This window comes from Poecilia formosa, unplaced genomic scaffold, assembly GCF_000485575.1.
Source record: "Poecilia formosa unplaced genomic scaffold, Poecilia_formosa-5.1.2 Scaffold5, whole genome shotgun sequence".
In the NCBI taxonomy this organism is placed as follows: domain Eukaryota; kingdom Metazoa; phylum Chordata; class Actinopteri; order Cyprinodontiformes; family Poeciliidae; genus Poecilia; species Poecilia formosa.
This window is the reverse complement of record NW_006799944.1, coordinates 4,549,013-4,571,873: the sequence shown is the minus strand read 5'-3', so window position 1 is coordinate 4,571,873 and position 22,861 is coordinate 4,549,013. Positions and strand designations below refer to the sequence as shown.

The 22,861-nt window shown below is 40.4% G+C and overlaps 1 protein-coding gene across 3 annotated transcripts in view; it reads left to right on the top strand.

Annotated features, from left to right (window-relative positions):
• Positions 1-936: 936 nt before the first annotated feature.
• The window catches only part of hectd4 (HECT domain E3 ubiquitin protein ligase 4), a 38,686-nt gene continuing 16,761 nt past the window's right edge, over positions 937-22,861 (top strand). Inside the window, exons 1-41 of one of the 3 annotated variants that reach the window (XM_016677808.1) lie at positions 937-1,627; positions 4,477-5,030; positions 6,825-6,914; positions 7,001-7,128; positions 7,609-7,717; positions 9,805-9,943; positions 10,172-10,342; positions 10,444-10,636; positions 10,747-10,908; positions 11,770-11,883; positions 11,968-12,108; positions 12,194-12,429; positions 12,556-12,698; positions 12,778-12,848; positions 12,943-13,048; positions 13,159-13,279; positions 13,414-13,536; positions 13,959-14,083; positions 14,691-14,844; positions 14,932-15,035; positions 15,905-16,103; positions 16,226-16,345; positions 16,434-16,538; positions 16,640-16,803; positions 16,925-17,170; positions 17,308-17,500; positions 17,581-17,685; positions 17,789-17,877; positions 18,446-18,618; positions 18,758-18,893; positions 18,976-19,120; positions 19,233-19,399; positions 19,501-19,647; positions 19,735-19,919; positions 20,009-20,162; positions 20,246-20,526; positions 20,629-20,815; positions 20,914-20,995; positions 21,928-22,130; positions 22,281-22,416; positions 22,577-22,759. In XM_016677808.1, the coding sequence (XP_016533294.1) occupies positions 1,481-1,627; positions 4,477-5,030; positions 6,825-6,914; positions 7,001-7,128; positions 7,609-7,717; positions 9,805-9,943; positions 10,172-10,342; positions 10,444-10,636; positions 10,747-10,908; positions 11,770-11,883; positions 11,968-12,108; positions 12,194-12,429; positions 12,556-12,698; positions 12,778-12,848; positions 12,943-13,048; positions 13,159-13,279; positions 13,414-13,536; positions 13,959-14,083; positions 14,691-14,844; positions 14,932-15,035; positions 15,905-16,103; positions 16,226-16,345; positions 16,434-16,538; positions 16,640-16,803; positions 16,925-17,170; positions 17,308-17,500; positions 17,581-17,685; positions 17,789-17,877; positions 18,446-18,618; positions 18,758-18,893; positions 18,976-19,120; positions 19,233-19,399; positions 19,501-19,647; positions 19,735-19,919; positions 20,009-20,162; positions 20,246-20,526; positions 20,629-20,815; positions 20,914-20,995; positions 21,928-22,130; positions 22,281-22,416; positions 22,577-22,759 (6,531 nt within the window). In that variant the 5' untranslated portion in view covers positions 937-1,480. Of the gene's footprint in view, positions 1,628-4,476; positions 5,031-6,824; positions 6,915-7,000; positions 7,129-7,608; positions 7,718-9,804; positions 9,944-10,171; positions 10,343-10,443; positions 10,637-10,746; positions 10,909-11,769; positions 11,884-11,967; positions 12,109-12,193; positions 12,430-12,555; positions 12,699-12,777; positions 12,849-12,942; positions 13,049-13,158; positions 13,280-13,413; positions 13,543-13,958; positions 14,084-14,690; positions 14,845-14,931; positions 15,036-15,904; positions 16,104-16,225; positions 16,346-16,433; positions 16,539-16,639; positions 16,804-16,924; positions 17,171-17,307; positions 17,501-17,580; positions 17,686-17,788; positions 17,878-18,445; positions 18,619-18,757; positions 18,894-18,975; positions 19,121-19,232; positions 19,400-19,500; positions 19,648-19,734; positions 19,923-20,008; positions 20,163-20,245; positions 20,527-20,628; positions 20,816-20,913; positions 20,996-21,927; positions 22,131-22,280; positions 22,417-22,576; positions 22,760-22,861 lie in introns of all 3 variants that reach the window. The other 2 variants (XM_007564182.2, XM_016677803.1) reach the window with 2 other exon arrangements.

Below are 22,861 nucleotides of genomic sequence, written 5' to 3'. Positions count from 1 at the left end.
AAAAACAATTCCTGGTTTCTGTACCTTGGAGAACCCGCTGCTGAGCAGATGTGTCCAGTGTGAATTTGTTAGTAGAAAATATGAAGAGCATACTATCTTTGATTAGCGCCTCTGATGTGTATGGAATGCCAGAGTGGCCTAATGACTTGAATTGGCAAAACATCAATGATTCGCAAACAACACATATTTTAAGCAGGAAAGAAAAAGTTAAAAGTTTTTGACCTCACTGGACATACATAGATAGGCATACTGTCTGTGTTTGTCACATTTACTTATGTGTGGGGCCGTACACAGAGTCAGATACAGGCGACGGAGGAAAAAAAAACAACTCCAAAATATTCGTTTATAAATTAAATCTACAGTGGCGTGAAAAAATGCTTGCCTCCGTGCCTGATTTCCGATTATTCTGGATGTCTGTAAAACTTCCAAAACTCAGAACATTAAACCAATTTATATATTAACCAAAGACAACAAAAGTAAACCAGTTGTACATTCATATAGGAGAAAAAAAATTTCAGACATGGTCCTGCGGGTGGAAAGTAATTGTCCACTAATTCTACTAATTGGTTGGTCCACCCTAAATAGCAACAGTCTGCATTCATCATAATTCACTGTAATTCAGCCACATTGCAGGGTAACACAAGTGAACAAAAAGAAAACCAGGAATGGGGAAAAGAAAATTTTACACCAGTGTGTATTCTTTTCAATTATTTTATGGTTAAATAGGAATTATTAAGCTTTTTTTTTCAGCTTTTTTCACAACTCACGTCTGTTGAAATGTAAAAATCTATCAATTTTTACATTTCATCAAAAAGTATTTTCTTAATTCAGAAAAAAATAAATAAACAAAAATGAAAAGTCTCATACTGAGTCATGTGTATGAATAAGCTCATGAATTTTTGACAGCTAGACAGCTATTCTTCTGGCGCGATGCATGCTGGGAGCCGTCAGTTGGCCTTGGAAACATGGCCTGGTGACTCCCGTTATCTCCTCCAGGCTCTGACACAGCGGCTTGGCCGGGACCGGAGCTGTCTGCGAGGACGTTTTGAACGTGAAATGAGATCGCCAGAGATGCAGTTCGGGCCCTGAATGGACTGTTGTGCAAACAGCGACGCGGTAACTGGCTTTAGCGCGAGTGTCACGCCCACTGTGGTCGGTAACGTTAAAACGGTACCGTACGGTAAGCTAGCTCAGCTCCGGCTAGTTAAGGCAGCCAGGCAAAAGCAGCTGTTAGCTCGGCAGTGATGTAGTGTGGAGCGGGGGCTGCCGGTGCTGGTTGCTCGCTGTCGGGCTGTCGTGTGTTAGGTTCCTCCCAGCACCACAGTCTGCTCCGCCAGACTCCGCCGTCAGATAAGACTGCGACAGTTAAGGCAGTTATGTTGTTGTAGGTGGTTAGCAGGCTGTCTAGGGCGTTTCTGACTTTCTGTCACTGAATTTTTAATGTTTGCCTCTTTCGGCATCACTGTCGGAGGAGAGAGTGATGGGCTCCGGGGCTGTGGACTCGTCCCAGTGGCTTTCGGTGAAGGAGGAGACGATATTTCTCCATGACGGACTCATACGGGTCACGGATCTGGCCGAGCTGCCCAGTGAGATTGGAGTGTCGGAACAGGGAGACACTGAGCAGGAGGTAGGTGAAAGCCGTCTCTCTCAATAGCATGTACCACACACATTTATAAATAGAACCGTTCCCACGCAGAGGGTTTGGGGAGAGATCTTTAAGTTTATTATATTGCAAAATGATTTACGTTTGCTGCAAAACAGTCTCGGGGATCACAGCAGTACCGACGTTTGCAAGTTTTCTGCTTTGCTTGTTATTGATTCGCTGTCAGAGCCCAACTGTTTCCCTGCTGCTTTCAAAGTAAAAGCTTTACCGCAATCGCGAATGTCGTTGTGTAACATTAGTATTAAACTTACCAAGCATCTTACAATTGTGTAACATTAGTATTAAACTTACCAAGCATCTTACAATTCACTAAATCTTAGGAAGAACGGGTTATTTAGGTGTTAGTTCTTCGTAAAATCTTCAAAGGATTCATATAAAGTTAAAGAATAAATGGTGACTATTGTCTCCTATAAGAATGTAATACACATACAAAACACGTTTTAGCTTCATTTCATGTTTTACATGTTTCCTGTATTCCGCATCTTTACCCCTAATACCTATTCAACTTAGTTACTTAGTTGAGAGTAGATGGATAAATGCAGATATTTATTATGTCCGCTAAAATGCCGACTTGATTTTCTTTTGAATCAAACCCGGATATTGTCGTAGGGTTAAATTCGTCTAACTTTGTAATGATGACTATTGAAACTTCTAGCTGCAGTAACAATGTGTATTTACAGCCTCGATGTTTCAGTGTGCAAGCTTCTTTATATAAGCGCGAGCTTGTGCTGCCTTTCTTATTGTAAAGGACATGATGTCACATGATTATGAGCTGATGTCTGGTCTTTGTACGCTACCACTGGATTTATGTGGTAACAGGTCCAGCTTGAAATCCATATTTTCATCAATAAATAGATGAAAATATTGGAATGTACAAAGACAGTTGTTAACATGATATGCAACAAATGCTTTATAATTGTGCAATCAATTATCAACTTGCTGTTCAGCCCTTTACATGTTTAGCCTGTCATGTAATCGCCACATATTCTTTATTTTTTCCTGAATTGGTCATTTAACTTGTGATTTAATTAACCTGTTTGTCATTTGTTTTCCTTAATTTCAATGTAATTCCAGTGTCATACTGAGCACTGTCTGCACTAACACACAGCTGACAACATGCTGTGATTTTTGTTCAATTTACATGAATGTCAGAACCATAGATGAGCTGTGTACCTGTTTGAAGCTTTCATGCAGATATATAGTTGCAGGTATTGTGGCCTTGTCCCATTGCATCGGTCTAGAACAGTGGTTCTCAAACTGTTAATTAGAAGTACCACTAAGTACCATGATAGTGTCAAGATAGTTTAATAATAGTTCTGTGGTAAAGCTACTTCTTCTGTTTGTTGTGTTTTGTTACAAGGAAGAACAACTTTTATTTCTTCTGCATGTTTTGTATAGAAATTTCCACAAATAGAAATTACAAGTAGGAAATATGAACAAGAAAACATCACAAGTCGGAGTTTATGAAACAGAAGTTTTTTCACCAACCTGGACCTCAAAATTCACTACGGCTGCTGTGAGTTTAAAATGATGTTGAAAACTGCGATTTAAAGATGTTTTAGCACATTGGTTGAATTGAATCGGAAGCTTGGCCTAAGGTGGATTCTTATTTTAATAGCTGTTTAAGTTTACCTTTCCATTACAGTTCATTTACTTATGAATAGCTTCTCATCTGAGTTCCACTAAAGCCAGCCCAAAGTAGAGCAGGTGGTACTTGAAAATACATGGGCTTACAACACTGTGCAGATATATTTATGACATCTCTTCTATTAAATTATTCAATATCCATGTAGCATACAACACAGTTTATACATCTGAGGTGGATATATTGGAGACAGAGCATTGTTAAAGGGGCAGTGCAGGATTACGTTTACATCAGAGCCAATTACAATGCATTTGTATGATATTTGATCAGCTCACAGATACAGCAGTTCAAAACTGTTCATGTGTAAGCTACATTCCTGTTCCTTTGTCGTTAAGAGATTGAAACAGGCTGTTCAGTAGGATGTGACTCATGGAGGACAAAAAAAATAAATAATATCGGTGGTTCGGTGGTTTATCCGTTTCATTTTATTATTGTGAAATTCACTGCATATCTTGCCCCAGTGTCTATCATTTCTAAGGCTGGCTTAGTAATTTAGTTCCGTTTTCGTAGGTGTTGTAATTCTGACTATTTTTATCTGACGCCTAAAACGAGTGGCAGCAGTGTTTTCCAGACCAGGGTGGAGAAGGGCCAGCATCCAGTGAAAGAGTGTTACTGTAACATAAGAAGCACTGCTGAAATTGAATCAATATAAATTGTGCCTGCTAAATGGTATAAATGGATTTTTTTTTTCTTCTGGCCTATGATTCGTGTGCTGCAGAATGTAATCAATATGTGAAATGCTGCCTAAGTGCACATGAGGCACATTGTTTCACTTTTGATATGTTATACCTAATGTTCTTTGCTTTCTCTGACCATTAGACCAAGGGACTGTAGTCACAAGACTTTATTTCCTGGAAATGATTCATCACTTTAGTCTGTACAGGGAAAAAAATGCATTTAGAGATTAATTGTCTTAATTCTACAATGTTACGTTAATTGCGTTTACACCTACATATGAAAGATTTTTGAAACATTTATATAAAAAATAGTTTTGAAGCAAGAAGACGAGGCATACTTTACAACCCCAAAATATGCTGAATTTGTAAATTTGACACATTTATTTACAAATAATTGCTTTTTTTTTTTTTTTTTACTATTTTCCTGTAGGTTCATATGGTCTTTACATCTTCTCATCTTATCTTACTTAAACTCTAATTCTCTTCTTCAGATTCTTACTTTTGAGACAAAGAACCCCGTTGAGCTCGCAGAGCGTCTCCGTGCCGTCTGCGGGAATCAGAGCAATGCATACGCTCGTCTGCTGGAATACCGTCTCAACGCTCTGCGCGGCCTGTGGGCGGCGCAGCGGCAGCTGGCCCTGGAGGAGCAGCAGGACCGTGAGGGGACAGGAGGGGCCGATGAGGAGACCCTGGCCTTGCTCAAAAGGCAAGGTCTCCTCCAGCAACCTGAGCAAGCTCCTTTCACTTCCCGTGTCGCCCTACTGCTGGTCTTCCCCCTGCTGCAGTCCCAGACTCGCAGCGACCCAGCACTCTGCGGCGTGACGGCAGAAGTACTGCTAGCCTGCCTCCGGGATTGCCAGCCGCTCAGCCTCAGCAAAGAGCCTTCAGACTGTCTCAATGGCCTGGAGGGCTTGCTGTGCTCCTGGCTAGAAGATGAGCCCCAGGATTCGGGCCAGGCTCAGCCTAAGGCTCGCTCACAGATTCTTCACACACAGAGACAGCGGGAAAATGCGGCTGCTGCACTTGTGGCCCTTGCATGCGCCAGGTGAGTCAATAACATCTGTCCTCGTGGCCTTGAGGCCACATTTTTTTCCGTCTTCCTGATGGCTCGTGTCAACATGGGTAGAACAACACAATCTGAATGTTTATTTGATGCTATTTGTGTTGCACATTTCAGCAATAAGGCAGTTCAAAGTCCTTTACACCATAAAGACATAACTCTCCAACAAATTATCAAACTTTAATAGTCATTACATTTTGTCAAATTCCGTAATCAAAATCATCAAATGTATTGGTTGATGTTCCAGTTATTATAAATCAAAGGCAGCTCTAAACAAGAGTGTTTTTAGCCTTGATTTAAAGGGACTCAATGTTTCGACTGTTTTCCAGTTTTCTGGAAGTTTGTTCCAGGTTAGAGGAGCATTAAAACTTAAAGCTGATTCTCGATGAGCACAATTAAATATTACTTAGTAAGTTATTTAAACTTCCTTAGTTGTTTAAATAACAGAAGCTTATCATTAACTTCCCTTTGAAAAAATTTGGTTATTATTAGCAACATTTTCTAAAATTAGCATGTAACTTAATCCGATCAGTTCCTTTCCATTTGCAGATGCTGCATGAACAATAACACTTGATTAAAGTTTAAAAAACAAAACAATTCATATATTTTTCCTTTCTTTTTAAAATATGAGAGGAAATGTTAAATTAACCTTAAACATGTCCTAGTTTACGGTAAGGTATTTTTGGTATAAGCACACTTTTCTGCTCCCTGCAAACACAGCCCAGTGTTCAGAATGAAAGCTCTCTGTATCCTGCAACATGCTCTGTCGGCTGACCTCTAACACTGATTAACACCTAAAATGTTTTTCCCATTGCTGTAGTTTCGATTAGTATTGTATAAAAAACTCCAACAGTAAATGTGATTCGATGTATGTTTTTTTTTTTTTTTTTTTACACTAAAGAACAGAATGCCTGTTTACATTTGTGTCTAAACTCTTAGCAACTGTTGGTGACAACAAACATAAGCCTGTCAAAACCAGAACGGTCCACTTTTTGTTTAGCCTCAGCTGAGGTTGAGAGCTGTTTAGTGTCTGCTTTTTGTTGTGTGGAACCATCTAGCAATGCTCCCTTTATTTAACCCGAGTTGGAGCTAATCAAAGGACAATCAGCTTTACTTTTCCTGAACTCTGGTTAGGAAGTCACTAATGTGTGAGGTTTAGGTAACCATGTGGGCTTCACTGCTATGTGGTTAATAAACTTTTTGCATTGCAAGATGTGGACATTTTAATTTTGGAAAAAAAAAGTTTGTATGTGAGCTGTGACATAGTTAAACTCGGAATCATAAACATATGCCAGAGTGGATCTTTTTTTTAAGAAGCTGGTTTTGTAGGCGTTTGGCCAAATGCTGTGTTGTTGCACATACAAATCAAATGGTGTAGTTTTGTCCCCAGCTGCTGTACACACATCATAGTAAAGATAATTATAAAGATAAAAGATAATGGTAAAGATAAATGTTATTATAAGATAATACTTGGGGGTGACATATTTTGTTTATATTAATGTAATGTTGCAGTTGCTACCTTTACACAGATATTCTTATAGTTTGATGAGTTACATGCTTGTGTTCAGTTAGGTTTGTGTAGTTATTGTTAATCACAAAGCATAAAGCAGGTTTATGCATTCAGCACTGATGAAATTCATTGTGGACTATAATATCTTTTTTATATTCGGGAAAAAATACTAAATAAAACGATATACAAAGGATTGAAAAGTATTCTGCATTGCTCTTACGCTTGTGTTTCATGTTGGGTCCTGATATTTATATCAAACTACCTCGTAGGGGCTCTTTGAAGACCTTCATTCACACAGTTCATCTGCTGCAAAAACAAAGAGACCTGGGCCATCTTCCTGTGTCAGATGTCCTTTACAGGTAGGGGGAAGCCATTTAGATTATCTGAAAAAAATTATTTATTTATCAAAATGTAACCACTGCATAACCTGTCCTGCCTGCACAAGACTTCTGCTCCTTGAGGGAGGTCCAGGGTCCCCATCCTGCCTCTTAGGGGGTAAGCACAGTGTGTCTTGGGGCTTTGAGGACATGCTGCCCACTCCTGACAATTCCACTGGAGGAGCAGAAAGTAAAGGTAAATATAATTTTGTGGCCATTTTCTGGCCCCTTGTACTTTTGAATTTTTGGGTCTGCCGATACAGATGGTAGCCAATTCCAATTTCTCCTTATATATACTGTAGAATGTTTTTTTTAGTTTTTCTTTCTGTCTGGATAAATCAAAAGTTGAACTGTCTTTACAACATGTTTGTTATAAGAGCTGTGCTTCTCTGCATTACTCGGAAATATGGCGAAATCCTTATAAGGGCCTTTGGAAGCCATTCTGTGATTGATAATGATTTTTTTTTTGCATTAGAACCAGAGGTAACATTAACCAATATGTGTGAAAAAGAGCTGCTAATCGCATAGTTCTTCAGTTTTTAGTATTATTTAAAAAAAAACAACCCAAAAAGACATGACATTTTAAAATGTAGTCTGCATTGCATATTTGTGATATATACACAGATTGATCAATAACTCCCCTTTTCATTCTCATTGTTTTCCTCTTGTCTTGCAGACACAGACCTAGGGCGCTGTCTAGCCACAGATGGTCTATATCTGTATACCACTAATTCTTCTGGGAGAGGACTAAGCAAGCTTGGCTCTGGTTTACATGGAACATTGAGGTAATGTAACACTCATTCCACTGAATATTTTAGTAACACTTTATTTGAAGGAGGATGAATAAGACTGACATGACACTGTCATAAACATGACATAACACCTGTCATGAACATGAATAAGCCTTCAGGAATATTTATGACTGTTGTCATAAAGCGTCATTCAGTAAATTATGACACTTTTAATACAAAGTTGACATTATTCAAAATGTCTTTGTTATGACAACTTGACATTAACCAGGAAATCATTACTGATATAAATTTGTTATAAAAGTATTACTGATTGCACTTTAAAAATGAGGTAACTTTATGTTATTAAAGATAAAGTTTAAACAGTAATGATTTCTTGGTTAATGTCAAGTTGTCATAACAAAGACATTTTGAATAATGTCAACTTTGTATTAAAAGTGTCATAATTTACCGAATGACGCTTTATGACAACAGTCATAAATATTCATGAAGGCTTATTCATGCTCATGACATGTTATGTCATGTTTATGAAAGTGTCATGACAGTCTTATTCACCACCCCTTCAAATAAAGTGTTACCCATATTTTCATCTACAGCAACATATTCACTTATCCATCACTGAAGGCAGTGATGTGGCCCGTTTATGTCCTGGATGTTTTATAGACCCCTATGTAAAGTGCACAGTCAAAAGTTGATTAATTTTAATGAGCTTGCTGTTGTAGCAAGCTAAGACTTCTTTCCTCTGGCATGTGTTTGGAACTCAAAGAGCCAGGTTTTCTTGTGTTTGCACAGAAGCTTAAAGAAAATCGGGGAAGCATAAAACAAGCACGTAATCAAATACTATTCTGGAAATACAGAATAGTATTTCCAGAATAGAAATACTATTTCTAGTATAGTAGAAAATCAGTCAAGATTCAGTCTGAATCTTGACTGAATCAGTCAAGATTCAGACTGCTTGATTCAGTCTGAATCAAGCAGTCTGATTCAGACTGAATCAGACTGCTTGATTCAGTCTGAGAAAACTAACTTGAGATGCAAAAAGACAAGGCCACAATGTTCCTTTTAAACCTAACAGTAGGGAATAATTGCAATAAACTTCATTGCCGCAGTCTTGCAGCAGGGCTGACAATTATCAACTCATGCTGTTCACTCGTCTATTGTAGCTGTTACCAGCATGATACAGCATGACAGATAGCTCACTGACGCTTTTCTCAAGAGCACAGTCGATACCTCGCCACAATTGGTTCTTATTAAATGAAGTGATTGTCTGTCAAATTAGTCACATTGACTGTACACATAAATAAATTGTGAAGTAAATGTTTTGACTGATTTTTAGTGATTTATTTGTTCATTTTCGGTAAATATTTAATTTAGCAGAGAACTTTGCTGGGATCTGTCACAGCTATCAGCAGGTTAAAAGTAGGATCACAAGTTGCCAGTAATTGCAGAGACACCAATATTTTCAGTTTTTATTTTTGAGTTAACTCTGCTGTCTCATACACCAAACCGCGTAGAATAAATTAAATTAAAAGTGTGCCGTGCCTGACTGAATGTAGAATTATTAGTTCTCCGTAAGTAATAACAGAAAATAGACTGATGCAGAAGACTTAAATGGCACTTGCCACTGTGACAGAAATACTCTCACATTTGAAGGATGTGAGCTCAATGATGTGGTAGCGATGAAGATAAACTCATTCTATTTGTGGCAACAATGGGGAAAAAAACAACAACAAAAGAACAAGATAGTTTAATTTTAAAACTGTAAAGCCATCCTATGTTTCTTTTTTCTAGGTGGGTTCTTGCAAAGCAAAAACATACTAAAACGATAAAAATTACTAATTGTGCAGTAATAAATGTTCAGGATTTTCTTCATAGTGTAGCGATAGAGCGGGTTTCCCACATAAGAAAGTTTTGGTCCTCGAAGTATTTGTCCTGGGTTTGATTTCTGACCCTTACACCATTGTTGCATGTGTTCCCCTCGTTCTCTCTCTGCCCATTTCCTTTCTGGTAGCTGTCACTATTGTTTATAACGTGTATTCAAAAGCCGTGAGATTTTTTTAACTTACTCAAACATTGTATCAGTACGGTGAAATTGTAATAACAACAGTAACATGTTTGCGCAGGGGTTTTGTGTATTGTCGAAATGAAGAGTTGGAGCCTGGCTGGGTTGTGTTCAGCAGCGGTCGTCTCCTCCACCGTCCTTCTTCCTTTGATGCCAAGCCTCATCAGCTGTGCCAGGTTGTTGATCCCTTCACTCTACAGGTACTGCCTACTTTCAGTCTATTGCAAAGCAAATTTCTAAATGTGTTGAACAAATGTTTTGTTTTGCAGTAATAAAAACATATTAATATAATGTACAGTATCTGTTTGTCATGAATGTGTTTTGTGAGTGACCACGCTGAAGATAAAAGATGGAGAGTAGCATAAGCAAATAGAAAATTGTAGATGTATCTGATACCATTCTATTCTTTTTTTTTGTTATATGTTCAGGTGTGCCAGATTGTGCCCATGCCAGCCCATCACTTCCCCGTGGGCAGCAGCATGACCACGCTCCATCTCTGCTCAGATGGAACTTATCTGTACTGGGTCTGGTCCCCAGCAAGTCTCAATGAAAAGACGCAGAAAGGCCACTCTGTCTTCATGGATGTTTTTCATCTGTCGGTGAGGTCTACATACCCTGCAGTATAACCTGAGCTGTTTCGTTTTGTTTTTTTCTTCTTCTTCAATTCATGTTGGTGTTCTTTATCCTCTCTGTGGCACAGACGCAGACAGGGTTGTGTGTTGCAGACATCCTGCAAGAGAGAGTTATTCTAACTCGCAAAGAGGGCGAGTCTTCCAAGTGCTTGAATGAACTTCTCTTGAGTCGAATGTCACGCTTCCGGGCCTCCCATTCTGCCACACTGGCTGCTCTCACAGGCTCTGCAATCACCAACACTGTCAAAGAGGAACAGTCTGGTAATAACAGATAATCTACTACAGTTGTCTAATACATAACAAATGATGTAACATTTAGTTTTAATATTTTTTTTCCCCCTATGACATATTGGCATCTAATTCTTCTGCAGCTGTGAACACTAGTTGTGGCCTCCCTCTGAAGACGCTGAGAAAGACCCCGATGTATGTGTGTGGCACCTACCTAGTGATGCTTGTTTCTCCTCCCGGTGTGTCTGGGAGTTCTGCCACTCGTTCCCTATTCGGAGGCACCAGCAGCCTGTCTTCTCTAAAAAGTAAGAACAAAACCTCAATTTGAGTTTTCTTTAGAAATGCAGAGATACTTCCATCCATCCATTTTCTGAACACCCTTGTCCCTCAGTGGGGTCGGGAGGGGTGCTGGTGCCTATCTCCAGCTAACGTTCCGGGCGAGAGGCGGGGTACACCCTGGACAGGTCGCCAGTCTGACAGAGATACTTTAAAAAGAAAAAAGTATATTATTAAATTCAAACATTCACATAAATACTAATCAGGCATAATGTTATGACCACTGATAGACATCATTGGGTGGGACACATTACACACACACACATTACACAAAATGTTAGTTGCTTACCTGAGGTACTCATGACTTGACAATACACTATCTGAACAAGGCAGTGTGATTCTGTGGAGAAAGTTCTGCTGGGGAAACTTGGGTCCTGCCGTCCATGTTACTTTGAAATGTACTGCCTACCTAACTACAGCTGCAGGCCATGCACGCCCTTTCATAGTAGTGGTATCCTCGGATTTTTGTAGCCCGGTAGCAGAATGACAGGTCCTGCAGTAAGGCAAAAAAATATTGAGAAATGCTTTTTTACTCAGCAACAAGTTTGCGGTATTGACTTACTGTTAAATTACAGGAATTGAATAACCCACTCCTAGCATCTTGATTCCAGACAGCAGAGCACACATTCAGTGGTCTAGTAGAGACTGTATTTCAGGTTTTTTGATAGCAAAAGGGGACCAACTCACTCCTAGGCAGGTTTTCATAATGTTATGCTTGTTTGGCTTTTGGAGTACTTTTAAGCTTTGCTGCTGCTTGTATACGTTGCCGTAAATACTAGCTTGCTTAAATTGTTGTTAGTTAGCATGACATGTTCTGTTTTTCATTTTAGTTTTAGCCTCCAGCCTGGTCTTCAACTTGGCTGATGGCCAGTTCAGCAGTCGCGCTGACCTCATTGATGCTCCTGGCAGTTCTCTTGGCAGGGGAGCCCAGGTAGCAGGGCTAGGTGGGTCCAAACGATGCCATTCGTGAGTTGCGTTGTTACATTAGCGTGTCTTTACATCGGTTTCTCTGATGCTTTGTTTTAAAGGCGCATGCTATGATGCATTGAACAACTTGACCTGGACATGCTCCAGTGACTACATAGATCAGTGGTGCAATCCTGGGAACCAAGCCTTTCATCATGTGTGCCATAGGCTCGGTGTTAGCCATGTCATCAAGGAACCCAAAGGTAGACGCAGCGAGAACTGACACCACGTCATCTTTACGAAACCAGTTCAGAATTGTGTTCAATTGCGAAATTTGTTTTTTGACAGAGGAAACGGTGGCCACTGGAGAGGTGATCAACCAGCTACTTCATCATGTCGGTGCTATGTGTATCCACCAGCTGAACCTGCTGGCAGCCAGCAGCAACAGTCTGCCCCTGGAAGCGCTGCTGGGTAAACAGCATCCCATCGAAGCCCGTCACTTTGGCAGCATCTGTGACATTATGGAGAAGGCCATGGTCAATAGAGATACCTGCATTATCCGCTGCATTTTGGTAGTGTTCCAGGTACGCCACGGACCTAGATAGGTTAAGTTACGCAGCAAATGACTGTACATTTTCATTTCATGACAGATAAGAGGACTACCAGTTCTTTGTTTTTGAGCCATTTATCTGTTTGGTTGTCTTATCCAGGTGGTTTTCAGGTTCTTCAATCCCCTGTCGGAGCAGGATAGAGAGAGTGTGCGTCGATCTGGCCGTCTCCTGTGGCAGTTGCTCATGGCTCCAGTGGATCAGATAGGAACTGAGATACAGAGAGAAGTGTGTCTGGCTATCAGGTATGTCACACATGCCTCTTTTCAATGATTATTGTCATCTTTTTTCTTTAACAGTTCTACTTGTTTTCTGCATATGTAGCTCAGGCCTGAACACTTTGTATCAAGGAGAGACGGAACTGAATAAACTACTGAAACTCGTTTTAACTGAAGGTGATTTTTTTTATTTTTTGGAAAAAATAAATAATTTAGTGGTTTTAATGGTGTATGATGGCATCAAGTCTCATTCTTTACGGGGAATACTCAGGTGAAAGAAACAGTGGCCTGTCTCAACTTCGTGACGTAATTCTCACCAACTTGGCTGAACAACTACAGAAGAATAGGTTTGGGAGTGAAGATGATGACCACTACAGGTAAATGATGGCTCTTACTCAACAAAATGCACTTTTAGTTGCAAGTTACATCTGTATGTTCTCATAGAAATCTTCTCATTCAAAATGTTTCAACTACTTATCTTTTTCAGACTAAACGATGAGCTTCTACATTATGTCCTCAAGACAGTTGTCCGCGAGTCCTGCCTCCTCATCACTAAATGTCAGACTGTTGCCAGAGATGACTTCCAGAAGCTGCTCTCCACTGTACCAGTATGAAAATCTGCTCAGCAGCTCTTAAATATCAACTATGCAGACAAGTCACATTCTGTTAAAGCTTACCATCTCACAATCTACCGATGGTTTTTACTCTTCACTCTCTCTTTTTTTTTTCTTTTTTTTTTTAGGTGGTCTCACCTTGTTTGCGCTACCTCATGGCTGTTCAAAATCACCTCCTCAGTAACACCATTCTTATCCGTCCAGATGAAAGTGATGACAGTGATAGCTCCCTGCAAGGGGAAACAATGAAGGTACAGGTAAACATCCCCTTTAACTACCCCTACCACCGTTCAATCTTTGTGTGTGTCTTTGCGAAATCAAGCAATGATGTAATGCAGTGGACGATTAAACTTGGTATGGATGCTACTTAAAAGGTTGTGCAGTGCACATATTTAATGTAGCATTACATAGTATTCAATGTTAGCTACATTTTGACCCAAATAACCTTTTCTAGAAATAATGGCGTTTTGGTGCACGCCTTCTACTTTACAAGAAGAATTCAGGGGTTCAAAGGAGTTGATAGAAGTGTAGTATTGGGGTGGGGGGAACCCCAATATGGAGAGATTACAATAAACAAAAGTGGATGAAATGTATGGATTTAGGATTTTGTGCTTTATTGAAAAATGTTGAGGCAGTGTTACGTAAGTCTGGGCTTATTCTGTGTTGTCCTCAGGAGCTGCAGAGCAGCATCTTGTCTCTAGCAACCAAAATCCTGGTGGGTTGTGATGAAGTATTGGAGACCCTGCAGCAGGTGACCACTGCTCTGATTAACAGTGACATCTCTGACAGAGAGACCAGGTGAGCTTTTATCTGCATCCTTTTCAATTGAATAGAGATGTACCTATCAGACTTTTTTGGCCAGTACAGATTTGTACTTATTTCTCTTGTAGGAATGTTATAAGAAGACATAAGAACAGTGTTCAAAGTCGCCTTTCTGTTGTGTGCAGTCATTAATTATTTATAGTAGAAGCATAGTCAACACTTAGCTATGTGGGAGAAATAGCAGCCATTATTAAACAAGGTTGAGTGGAATGGAAAACAGCTAACACTGAATCATTTTACTAAAGTAACAGCTTCCACACAGAAGAATGTTGTTTTCAGTGGAAAATGATCAGGCGTTGTAGTTCACTGGTCAAAAGTCAGTTTCCCAGTGAACCTTAATTTTTGTAGTGTGTAAAGATTAGCACACTTTATCTTTCCACCTTTTTGTTTAGCCATTTTATCACAAAACACATTTTAGTAAAACACGAGTCAAGGTGTTATTTCTTTTCTAAACAAGCCATACTCAATAAATTATCTGTCATAGCAAGTTATAAAAACACCTTTGGGAGATTTTTTTGTAAAATGTATATCTTTTTACTTTTTTATGTGATTACATTTTCCCTTCTTTTCCTTCCTTGTTCAGGTTGAAGGGATTGGAGCAGGTGACCAAGGCGACCATGCTTGGGCACCTTTTACCAGTGCTACTCACCTCTCTGATGCATCCCACCTTGCAGACGCTCACCCTTGCTGATGCCCTCATGCCCCAGTTGGTGCAGCTAGTGCTTTATACCAGCCAGGTCAGTATGGCCAGTCTTTTAGAAATATTTTGTGACATATGATGAAAGGTCATAAAAATGCTAATTTATTTTTTTCAATTTTTTTAGACTGCCTTGTTACTCAAGACTCAGTCTCTCCTTTTCACTGAGGATCCTCTACCTGTCGGTGGCTCTCTCGGGCAGGGAGCTAAAGCATGTACTGCTGATGACAAGTGAGTTTTCCAAAGCGGAACTACTATTAAAATAATAGTAATAATAATAAAACATTGTTTTTCTGTAAATGTTACATAAAATGTATTCATAACCCTTGAACCTCTTTTAATTGTATTTCATCACAGCCACAAATGTCAAAATATTTTAATAGGATTTCAGATGATATACAAACACAAAGTAGTACATAATCATGAAGTCGAAAGAAAATAAAACCTGGTTTTCAACAAAGTATGGATTTGTATTTTCTGTCCAGAGTAACCAGTTATCTTTAGAAGTTATCTAATTAGTAAATGTCTTGACAGGATAGCCAAATACGCCACAAATCTGGCAATTATGAAAGTGTTTCAAGAAAAATAAATAAATTGTTGATGGAAAGTCCTACTTTGTTATGAGCTGTGGCGAAAAGGAAGACGGAAGAGTCATCCACTAATTTTGGATCATTTTAATTATTATAAAATGATCATCTGAGTACAAGAACGGGTAAAACTTCAGTAGAAAACTGGTAGAAACATACTTCAAGCAAATGTAACGGAAGCAAAAGGTGACCTTACAAACTCAAAAAGGGGTGAATACAAAGACTCTATTGTGTAGATTCGTTTTATTTGTGAAAGTTTTGATTTTGAAAATCATGTTTGATTTTTTTTTTCTCCACTTCATAAGTAGTCATTTGTGTTGGGCTGCCACGTAAGCCAACACAACCAACCAACCAAACCAACCAACAATGCAGGGTTGCGGTTGTAATCTTTCAACATGGCAAAACATTCGAGGACAATGAATGCTTTTGCCATCCACTCTAACTGAATGATACAACTAGTTTACATCATAAAGCTTTCTGAACACCCCTGATTATTTGTGTCATTCAAATAAGAATTCTCGATGAGCGAGAAGAGGCCGGGTTCTTGACTGGACTGAAGATCCCTGCTCCGTGGGCTGCTGGGAAAACGGTCGAGACGATGCACCCTGTGAGGGATAATTACAAGTTCAAGGAGACGGTGCACATCCCGGGAGCTCGCTGCCTGTACCTGCGCTTCGATGCCCGCTGCTCCTCGCAGTACGACTATGACAAGGTAATAACTCTGTCAACTGTAAGTACAAGTAATCCTCATTCTTTGAGACTTCTGCACATATTCTGTGCAGTTAATTGTAACAGCCGTGCCTGTTTACACATTCAGTATGTTGTGTATTTTAGCTGGTTATCTATGCTGGTCCCAACACCAACAGTCGTAAATTAACAGAGTATGGAGGAAACACTCTTGGGTATGGAAGTCGCAGTGTCTTAGGAACGGGTTGGCCTAAAGATCTTGTAAAGGTAATCTGAAATCTGAATCACAGATGTATAGTGAGCCTGTATTAGCCATTGTGTTTTAATAGGTTTTTTTTCTGTTTATCCTATTCAGGTTGAAGGCGATACTGTTACATTTTCCTTTGAAATGAGAAGTGGCCGTGAACACAACACTCCTGATAAAGCCATGTGGGGGTTCGCCTGTACAGTCAGAGCTCAGGTAACAAGTGGAAGTACTTCCACCTCCATATCCCCAGCTGATTATTCACACCCGCAGTGCGAACGTCACCCCTGAACACACCGTTTGTTCTTGTTCGACAGGAGTCCTCTGAGGATGTCTCTGGAGGCCTCCCCTTCCTTGCAGACCTCGCACTGGGTCTGTCAGTGCTGGCCTGCTCAATGCTCCGCATTCTTTACAACGGGCCAGAAGTGACGAGAGAAGAAGAAGCCTGCCAGGATTTGTTGTGCTCAAAGCTTTTGCAAAGGTGATGCAGCTACGGGGAAATGTTTCTCAAAATGTCCTCCGCTTACCGATTGAAGTGATACTGCAAAAGAACGTTTGGTGGAGATATGTGATACTTACAGACTTTTCTTGTTTTATTTTAGATGCCAATGGCAGGTGGAAGCAAACGGTGCCATTTCTCCAGCTCTCACGCCCAGCCCCTCACCACTGCCACTCACTATTGAGGAGGACCGGGAGTTTACCTACCCGTCTGATGTTCTCATCCCGCCTCCGGGCCTCATGCCCGGGTCCTACTTTGACCTGCCTCGTATCCGCCTTCCTCCAGGCATCATGAGCAGGCTGAGGGAAGTGTCTGGAAGGGCTCGACCACAGTTCCGCCCCAGCATCAAGTAAGGGAATCGTTCCATCACATGGAAAAGACGTATTGCCTCAGATTAAGCACCGAGCGGGAATTATTATGTTTTATTGTGGAAGCATTTTTTTCTAAAACACAGATTTTTTTCTCCTTCATGTTGTTTTGCGCCAGGGAGGTGATCCGTCCAGACGTCTTAGAAGAGGTTATTGTTTCCTGTGTCATTAAACATCTGAGTCTGGTGGATGCTCTCCAGTCACTTGTGAACTATCAGTACAGAGAAGATCACACAGAGGAATATGACCTAGTCTGCAAGATTATGGCTGAGACATTTAAAAAGATCAATGCAATGGAGCGTCAGCTGCAAGTGAGTCTATAATTTGAAATTACTCACCGTGCTTTTGAGAAAATCCTCAAATATTTTCTTATGTCCTGCTTTGCTTTCAGAGTGTTGCAGAATTGGAACAGAAGTGGCAAAATGAGGTAGAAGAGGCTCAGCAAGGAAAACTGGAGAACAACACTCCCTTTTTTCACGACTATCACTTCTTTGAGGTATCATTCAGCTGTCCTGTCTACATTATGCTTAAGAGATTAGAAAATAGAAAACACCATAGTTGTTTTATTGCCATTGAAATTGTTTTTTTTTTCTTGCCAGAACAAAATGAAGGAACTGGAATTACTATGTTCCCTGAAGGAGGTTCCATTCGATTTCAGTGATTTAGAGAATGTTGTTCTAGCACTGAGGTACCTGGAACTGGTGCTTTTAAAATGCTTTAATCTTTTCATGTACAACCCATTGTGTTGATATTGTATAATTTGTTCTATTTTTCCTTTTATTTTTTAAAAACTGTTTTTCTCACTGCATTAACTTTACACTTGCATGCAAAAAAAAAAGCCAATTTATTCAAATGTGCTTGTAAAAAGTATTTACAATCATCGGAAGAGTTAACAGTGGTCTAGTCATGATGATTGCTCTGAAGTGAGCTTACTGTGCGGTATGATCAACAGACATGATATTAGGGTACATTTATCCTACTAAATACCAAAATAACTGTTAATAATATACTGTTATACTACATTATATTACAGCTGTTAAGAATATGATATTTTGTTATGCTGTACTTCAGCGAATGAACGTTTAAATATCTTGACAAATACTGAAACCTTTGCATCTGATTCCAACACACAATGAGGAAAAAATCCCAATGAGTTTCATATTTATTTTTATATTTATTGGATATACTAAAATAATGGCCATTTTATAATGGCAGTTTTGGTAGTCATCACTAACTTTTCATGTATTCTCAAACAGGGAGAAGTTCTTCCAGGAAGTAAACACCACACTCATCAGAGGCATCGTCCCACTGGCTAAAACCAAAATGCTTGTAAAAAGTTTGATGAACCGCTCTGAGCTTCTTCTCCACGTTACCATCGCTCCACACTGCAGAAGCCTAACCACCACACCAGCTGGGACTCCAGGTCCAGGTATTCACTCATTTAATAAAAAAAACAAAAAAAAACATATTTACAGAAAAGCAATTGGTGACATTTTCCTCAATCAAGCAACATTTTTCTCAAACTAAGTGTTTTTTTGTTTTTTTTGTTTGCATTTTGTTTGTGACAGCCTCCAAGTCGGTGTCAGATGCCAAGACAGTGATCCCCTTGGTCAAGCAGCCAGTCTTCTTACGCAGCATGTCTGCACCCTCCGACCTGGAGATGATTGCGAACCAAGATTTAGAGTTTACACATGCTCCACAAAGGTATCTAGTTTATTGGTAATTGGATTAGACATAAAGTACCACTAGGACTTCAAGTTGAATGTTTTACTCTTCTTATTTTTAGAAGGCGACACCACCCAACCAGTCATCGCAGCAGCTCATTCACCCTGCTGCAGTCTCTGGCCATTGAGGACGGCAGAGACAAGCCAACATACAGTGTGCTGCTGGGACAGCTATTTGCTTTCATTGGAACCACACCTGATCAGGCTGTAAGTTTTGGAGACATTATTATTGCCTGCCTCTTTGTTGGAAATATTTGTTACCCCCTCCAAGTGAGAAATTCATGTAGTGAATTCTGGTTTGCTCTGTCCGGTTGTGTAGGTGTCGAGCAGCAGCTTCCTGTCGGCTGCGCAGACACGCTGGAGACGAGGCAGCACGCGAAAGCAGGCACTCGTTCATATGAGAGAACTGCTAACTGCTGCTGTCAGAGTGGGTGGAGTAACACATCTGGTGGGACCTGTTACTATGGTGCTACAAGGTGGCCCAAGGTAAGAAAAGATGCCACGAAAATCTTAATGTTGTTTTCTAAGAAGAGTTTGCACAAAAACATGTTTTTCTCTACATATCTGTTTGTCTATCATTTGTTCAGGATCGAGGAGCTGACTTGTGGTGGAATGGTTGAGCAGGTCCAGGAAGCTTTCGGAGAGACCATGACCTCTGTAGTGTCACTATGTGCTCGCTACCCTATTGCTTGTGCCAACAGTATTGGCTTGCTTTGCACAATCCCCTACACCAGGCAAGTCAATCGACTTTGAAGGATCGGTCTGGCAAAACATCACTCGGTACAACAAGTCAGATTAACTTATCTGATCTGTCGCTGTAGGAGTGAGGAGCAGTGCCTTGTTCGAAGTGGACTTGTCCAGCTCATGGATAGACTTTGCAGTCTGAGTGGTCAGAGAGAATGCAGCTCAAATGAGAAGCAGACCAAAAAGCAGAAGGTGGCCACAATGGCTTGGGCTGCATTTCAGGTACTGGCCAACCGGTGCATCGAATGGGAGAAAGTGGAAGGTTTGTGGTCTGCTCTCAAGTAAAGTATATTTTGTTATTGTGGTATGTTGTTTATTATAGGTCACCTTACTTGGTTTTCTCTTTTACAGGCGGTTCAACAGATGCAGTTCATTCTGGCCTGGCAAGGCAGGTTTCCAGCCTGCTGACCAATCACCTAGCCAGAGCAACAGAGTGCTGTGGAAATCAGGCGGCTGGCAATGACGCTCTGCAGGATGTACTCAGTCTGCTCAATGATCTTTCCAGGTAGAGCAAAAGCACTCCATGCATATCTATGTTATTATATATTCCTTCTGTATACTTATACATCCCTTTGTTTTTCATCCCAGGAGCCACATAGGGAAAGCCATCCTGAGCCAACCTGCCTGTGTTTCTAAGCTCTTGTCCTTACTGCTTGACCAGAGACCCTCTCCAAAGCTAGTTCTTATCATCTTGCAGCTATGCCGAGCTGCACTGCCTCTCATGAGTGTTGAGGACTGTGGAAACGTGGCTTTGCCCTCATGGAGTTTCTCAATAAACCCCCTAGACGCTGAGCAGCAGGATGCCAGTGACCCAGCATCACGTATTGCTGCTTTGCTTCTGGCTAAGCTGGCAGACTATGTAGTGCCAGGTTTGTGTCTCCGGCCACGAAGGACTTACTATATGTGCTCCTCCCTTTTCTTAAAACGATTTAAAAGTAATTATGATGTTGCTTTTTCCTTTCACATTTAAGGGTGTCAGACCCTCCTTTCTCCCAGCTCCTCCGAGCCAGACACCAGTCTATCCCGGGCCAGCTCCAAAGGAGCTCTCAAGACGGAGGATATCGGGGAAGAAGCAGAAGCAGTCGATGGCAAGCTGTCAATTTTTATCCACAAAAGAGAGGATCAGTCATCCCATGAGGTTTTACAGCCTCTTCTTAGGTACTATTTCTTGTCGTCGACCAATTTCGAATTTTGTTGGCAAAATTAATATCAGTTTTTTCTGACTTGAATATTTTTCCACTCACTCCAAAATGCAGCAGTTCTGAGGGGCGACCTTTTCGACTGGGCACTGGGGCAAACATGGAAAAGGTGGTAAAGATGGACAGAGACATGACAAAGGCAAGAGTTTATATTTGTGTAAAATAAAATAAGTTGCTGTAACCATAAAAAAAAAAAAAACATTCCTTCCTAAAGTATAAGTTTTCACGTCGCCATTTTATAACCACAAACATAAATGCATCCCTTCAACTTGGACAAGCTTTCATGATGAAGAGAGGCATCACCACACTGCCACCACCATTCCATGGTGTTTCCATGGGGATGGTGTTTTAAAGGTGATGTGCTGCGTTATTATTGAAAAAGGAAGACTGGAATTTTTTATTGTTTAATGCTCCATTTTCCTGTCTGGCTTGTCGATTTAGATGGAAAGCAGTGTCTTAGTGGGATCACCATTGTGCCATGCTTTTCCATTTTTAGATGTTTAAAAGTTGTTTCATGTGTTGTTGAAAGGTTGGGATATTAATTTATAGCATAAGCCTGCTTTTAACCCTGCCTCCCTTAACACACACTTTATCTTTGACCAATTTGCTATATTCCTTGGTCCTTATGATGCTATTTGCTCACTAATGTTCTCTAGCAAACATTTTGGCCCTTAACAGGACAGATGGACACATAAAGAGAGTATATTACAAACAGGTGGTGCTTATTTACTAATGAGAGGCTTGCACTGGATTTTATTAAGAGGTTTTAGAGTGAAGAGGGCTGAATACAAATGTAAGCCACACTTTTAATAGTTTTGTTTGCTGTAAAAAGGTAAAAACTATGCATAATTTTCCTTCTACTTTCCAGTAATGTTTCATTGTTTTGCTCCATCACAAACTCCCATTAAACTACATTGAAGTTTTTGATTGTAATATGACAAAATGTGTTCAAGAAGTATAAAAACCTATGCAAAGTACTGTACATACCTAAAACATGTCCATGCCTTCTATCAAAGCAAGTTTTCTAGTTGCTTTCTAAACTTTGTATTCGTACAATTTTTGTTGCCGTAGAGTGGAAGCTGTGAGGTGATCACTGAAGAGGCATCGGCTGCCCTGAGGAAGGCCAACAAGTGGGCTCAGTCTGGACTGATAGTGAGCGTCGGTCCACCTGTGGAGACGATGGCTCAGGAGGCGGCAGGGGGCATTACAGCTGGCGACAAAAAGAAAACGGCACAGACCGCCGTTTGTAGGGACAGGAACGCTGAATTGGCCAGGTGCTACTTGTTTGATATGGTGATGAGATGTTCAAAAGAGCTCAGCTTTTATAATGTACAAAAGCAGGAAATATTATTCATATCGAATTTGTGACGGTTGGAGATTTTGTCCGTGGTTTAACATTTCTTTTTACAATCGCCGCACGACAGGTCCGACCCAGTCCGGCCATTCATCAGCGGTCACGTTGCAAACAGTATGGCTGCTGAGGTTATTGCCCTGCTGCACAGTCTGCTCACTGCTCCAGAATCCAACACTGCACAGATCTGGACAAGCACCGTCGAAAAAGTAAGACATAATCATTCTTTTCTATTTCACAGTTTCTATGCTTCATAGCGGTGCTGAACACTGTTCTTTGCAGCAACTGCTAACATAATGCTAGACCTTTACATATTATTGCAGTTTAAAGCTTTTTTATTTCTAAATAATGTTTTCCCTGTTTTTTTAGGTGCTTTCCAGAGCTCTGATGTTTATTCCTCAGCTGGGAAAGTATGCTGAGAGCATCTTGGAAAATGGTAGCAGCAGTGGCAGAAAACTAGCCAAACTGCAGGCCATCGGCAGACAAGCTGTTGCTGCTCTTTGCGCACTTGGGGGCTTCAAGGAGACGATTAAGATTGGTTCTGAAGTCCAGGTCAGTAAAACAAGACAAGTATTTTTCTTCATTATATATATCTTGTGCTGTTCTGCTTCTTATTATATATCACCGTTAATAGTCAAATATGATTGTCAGCAT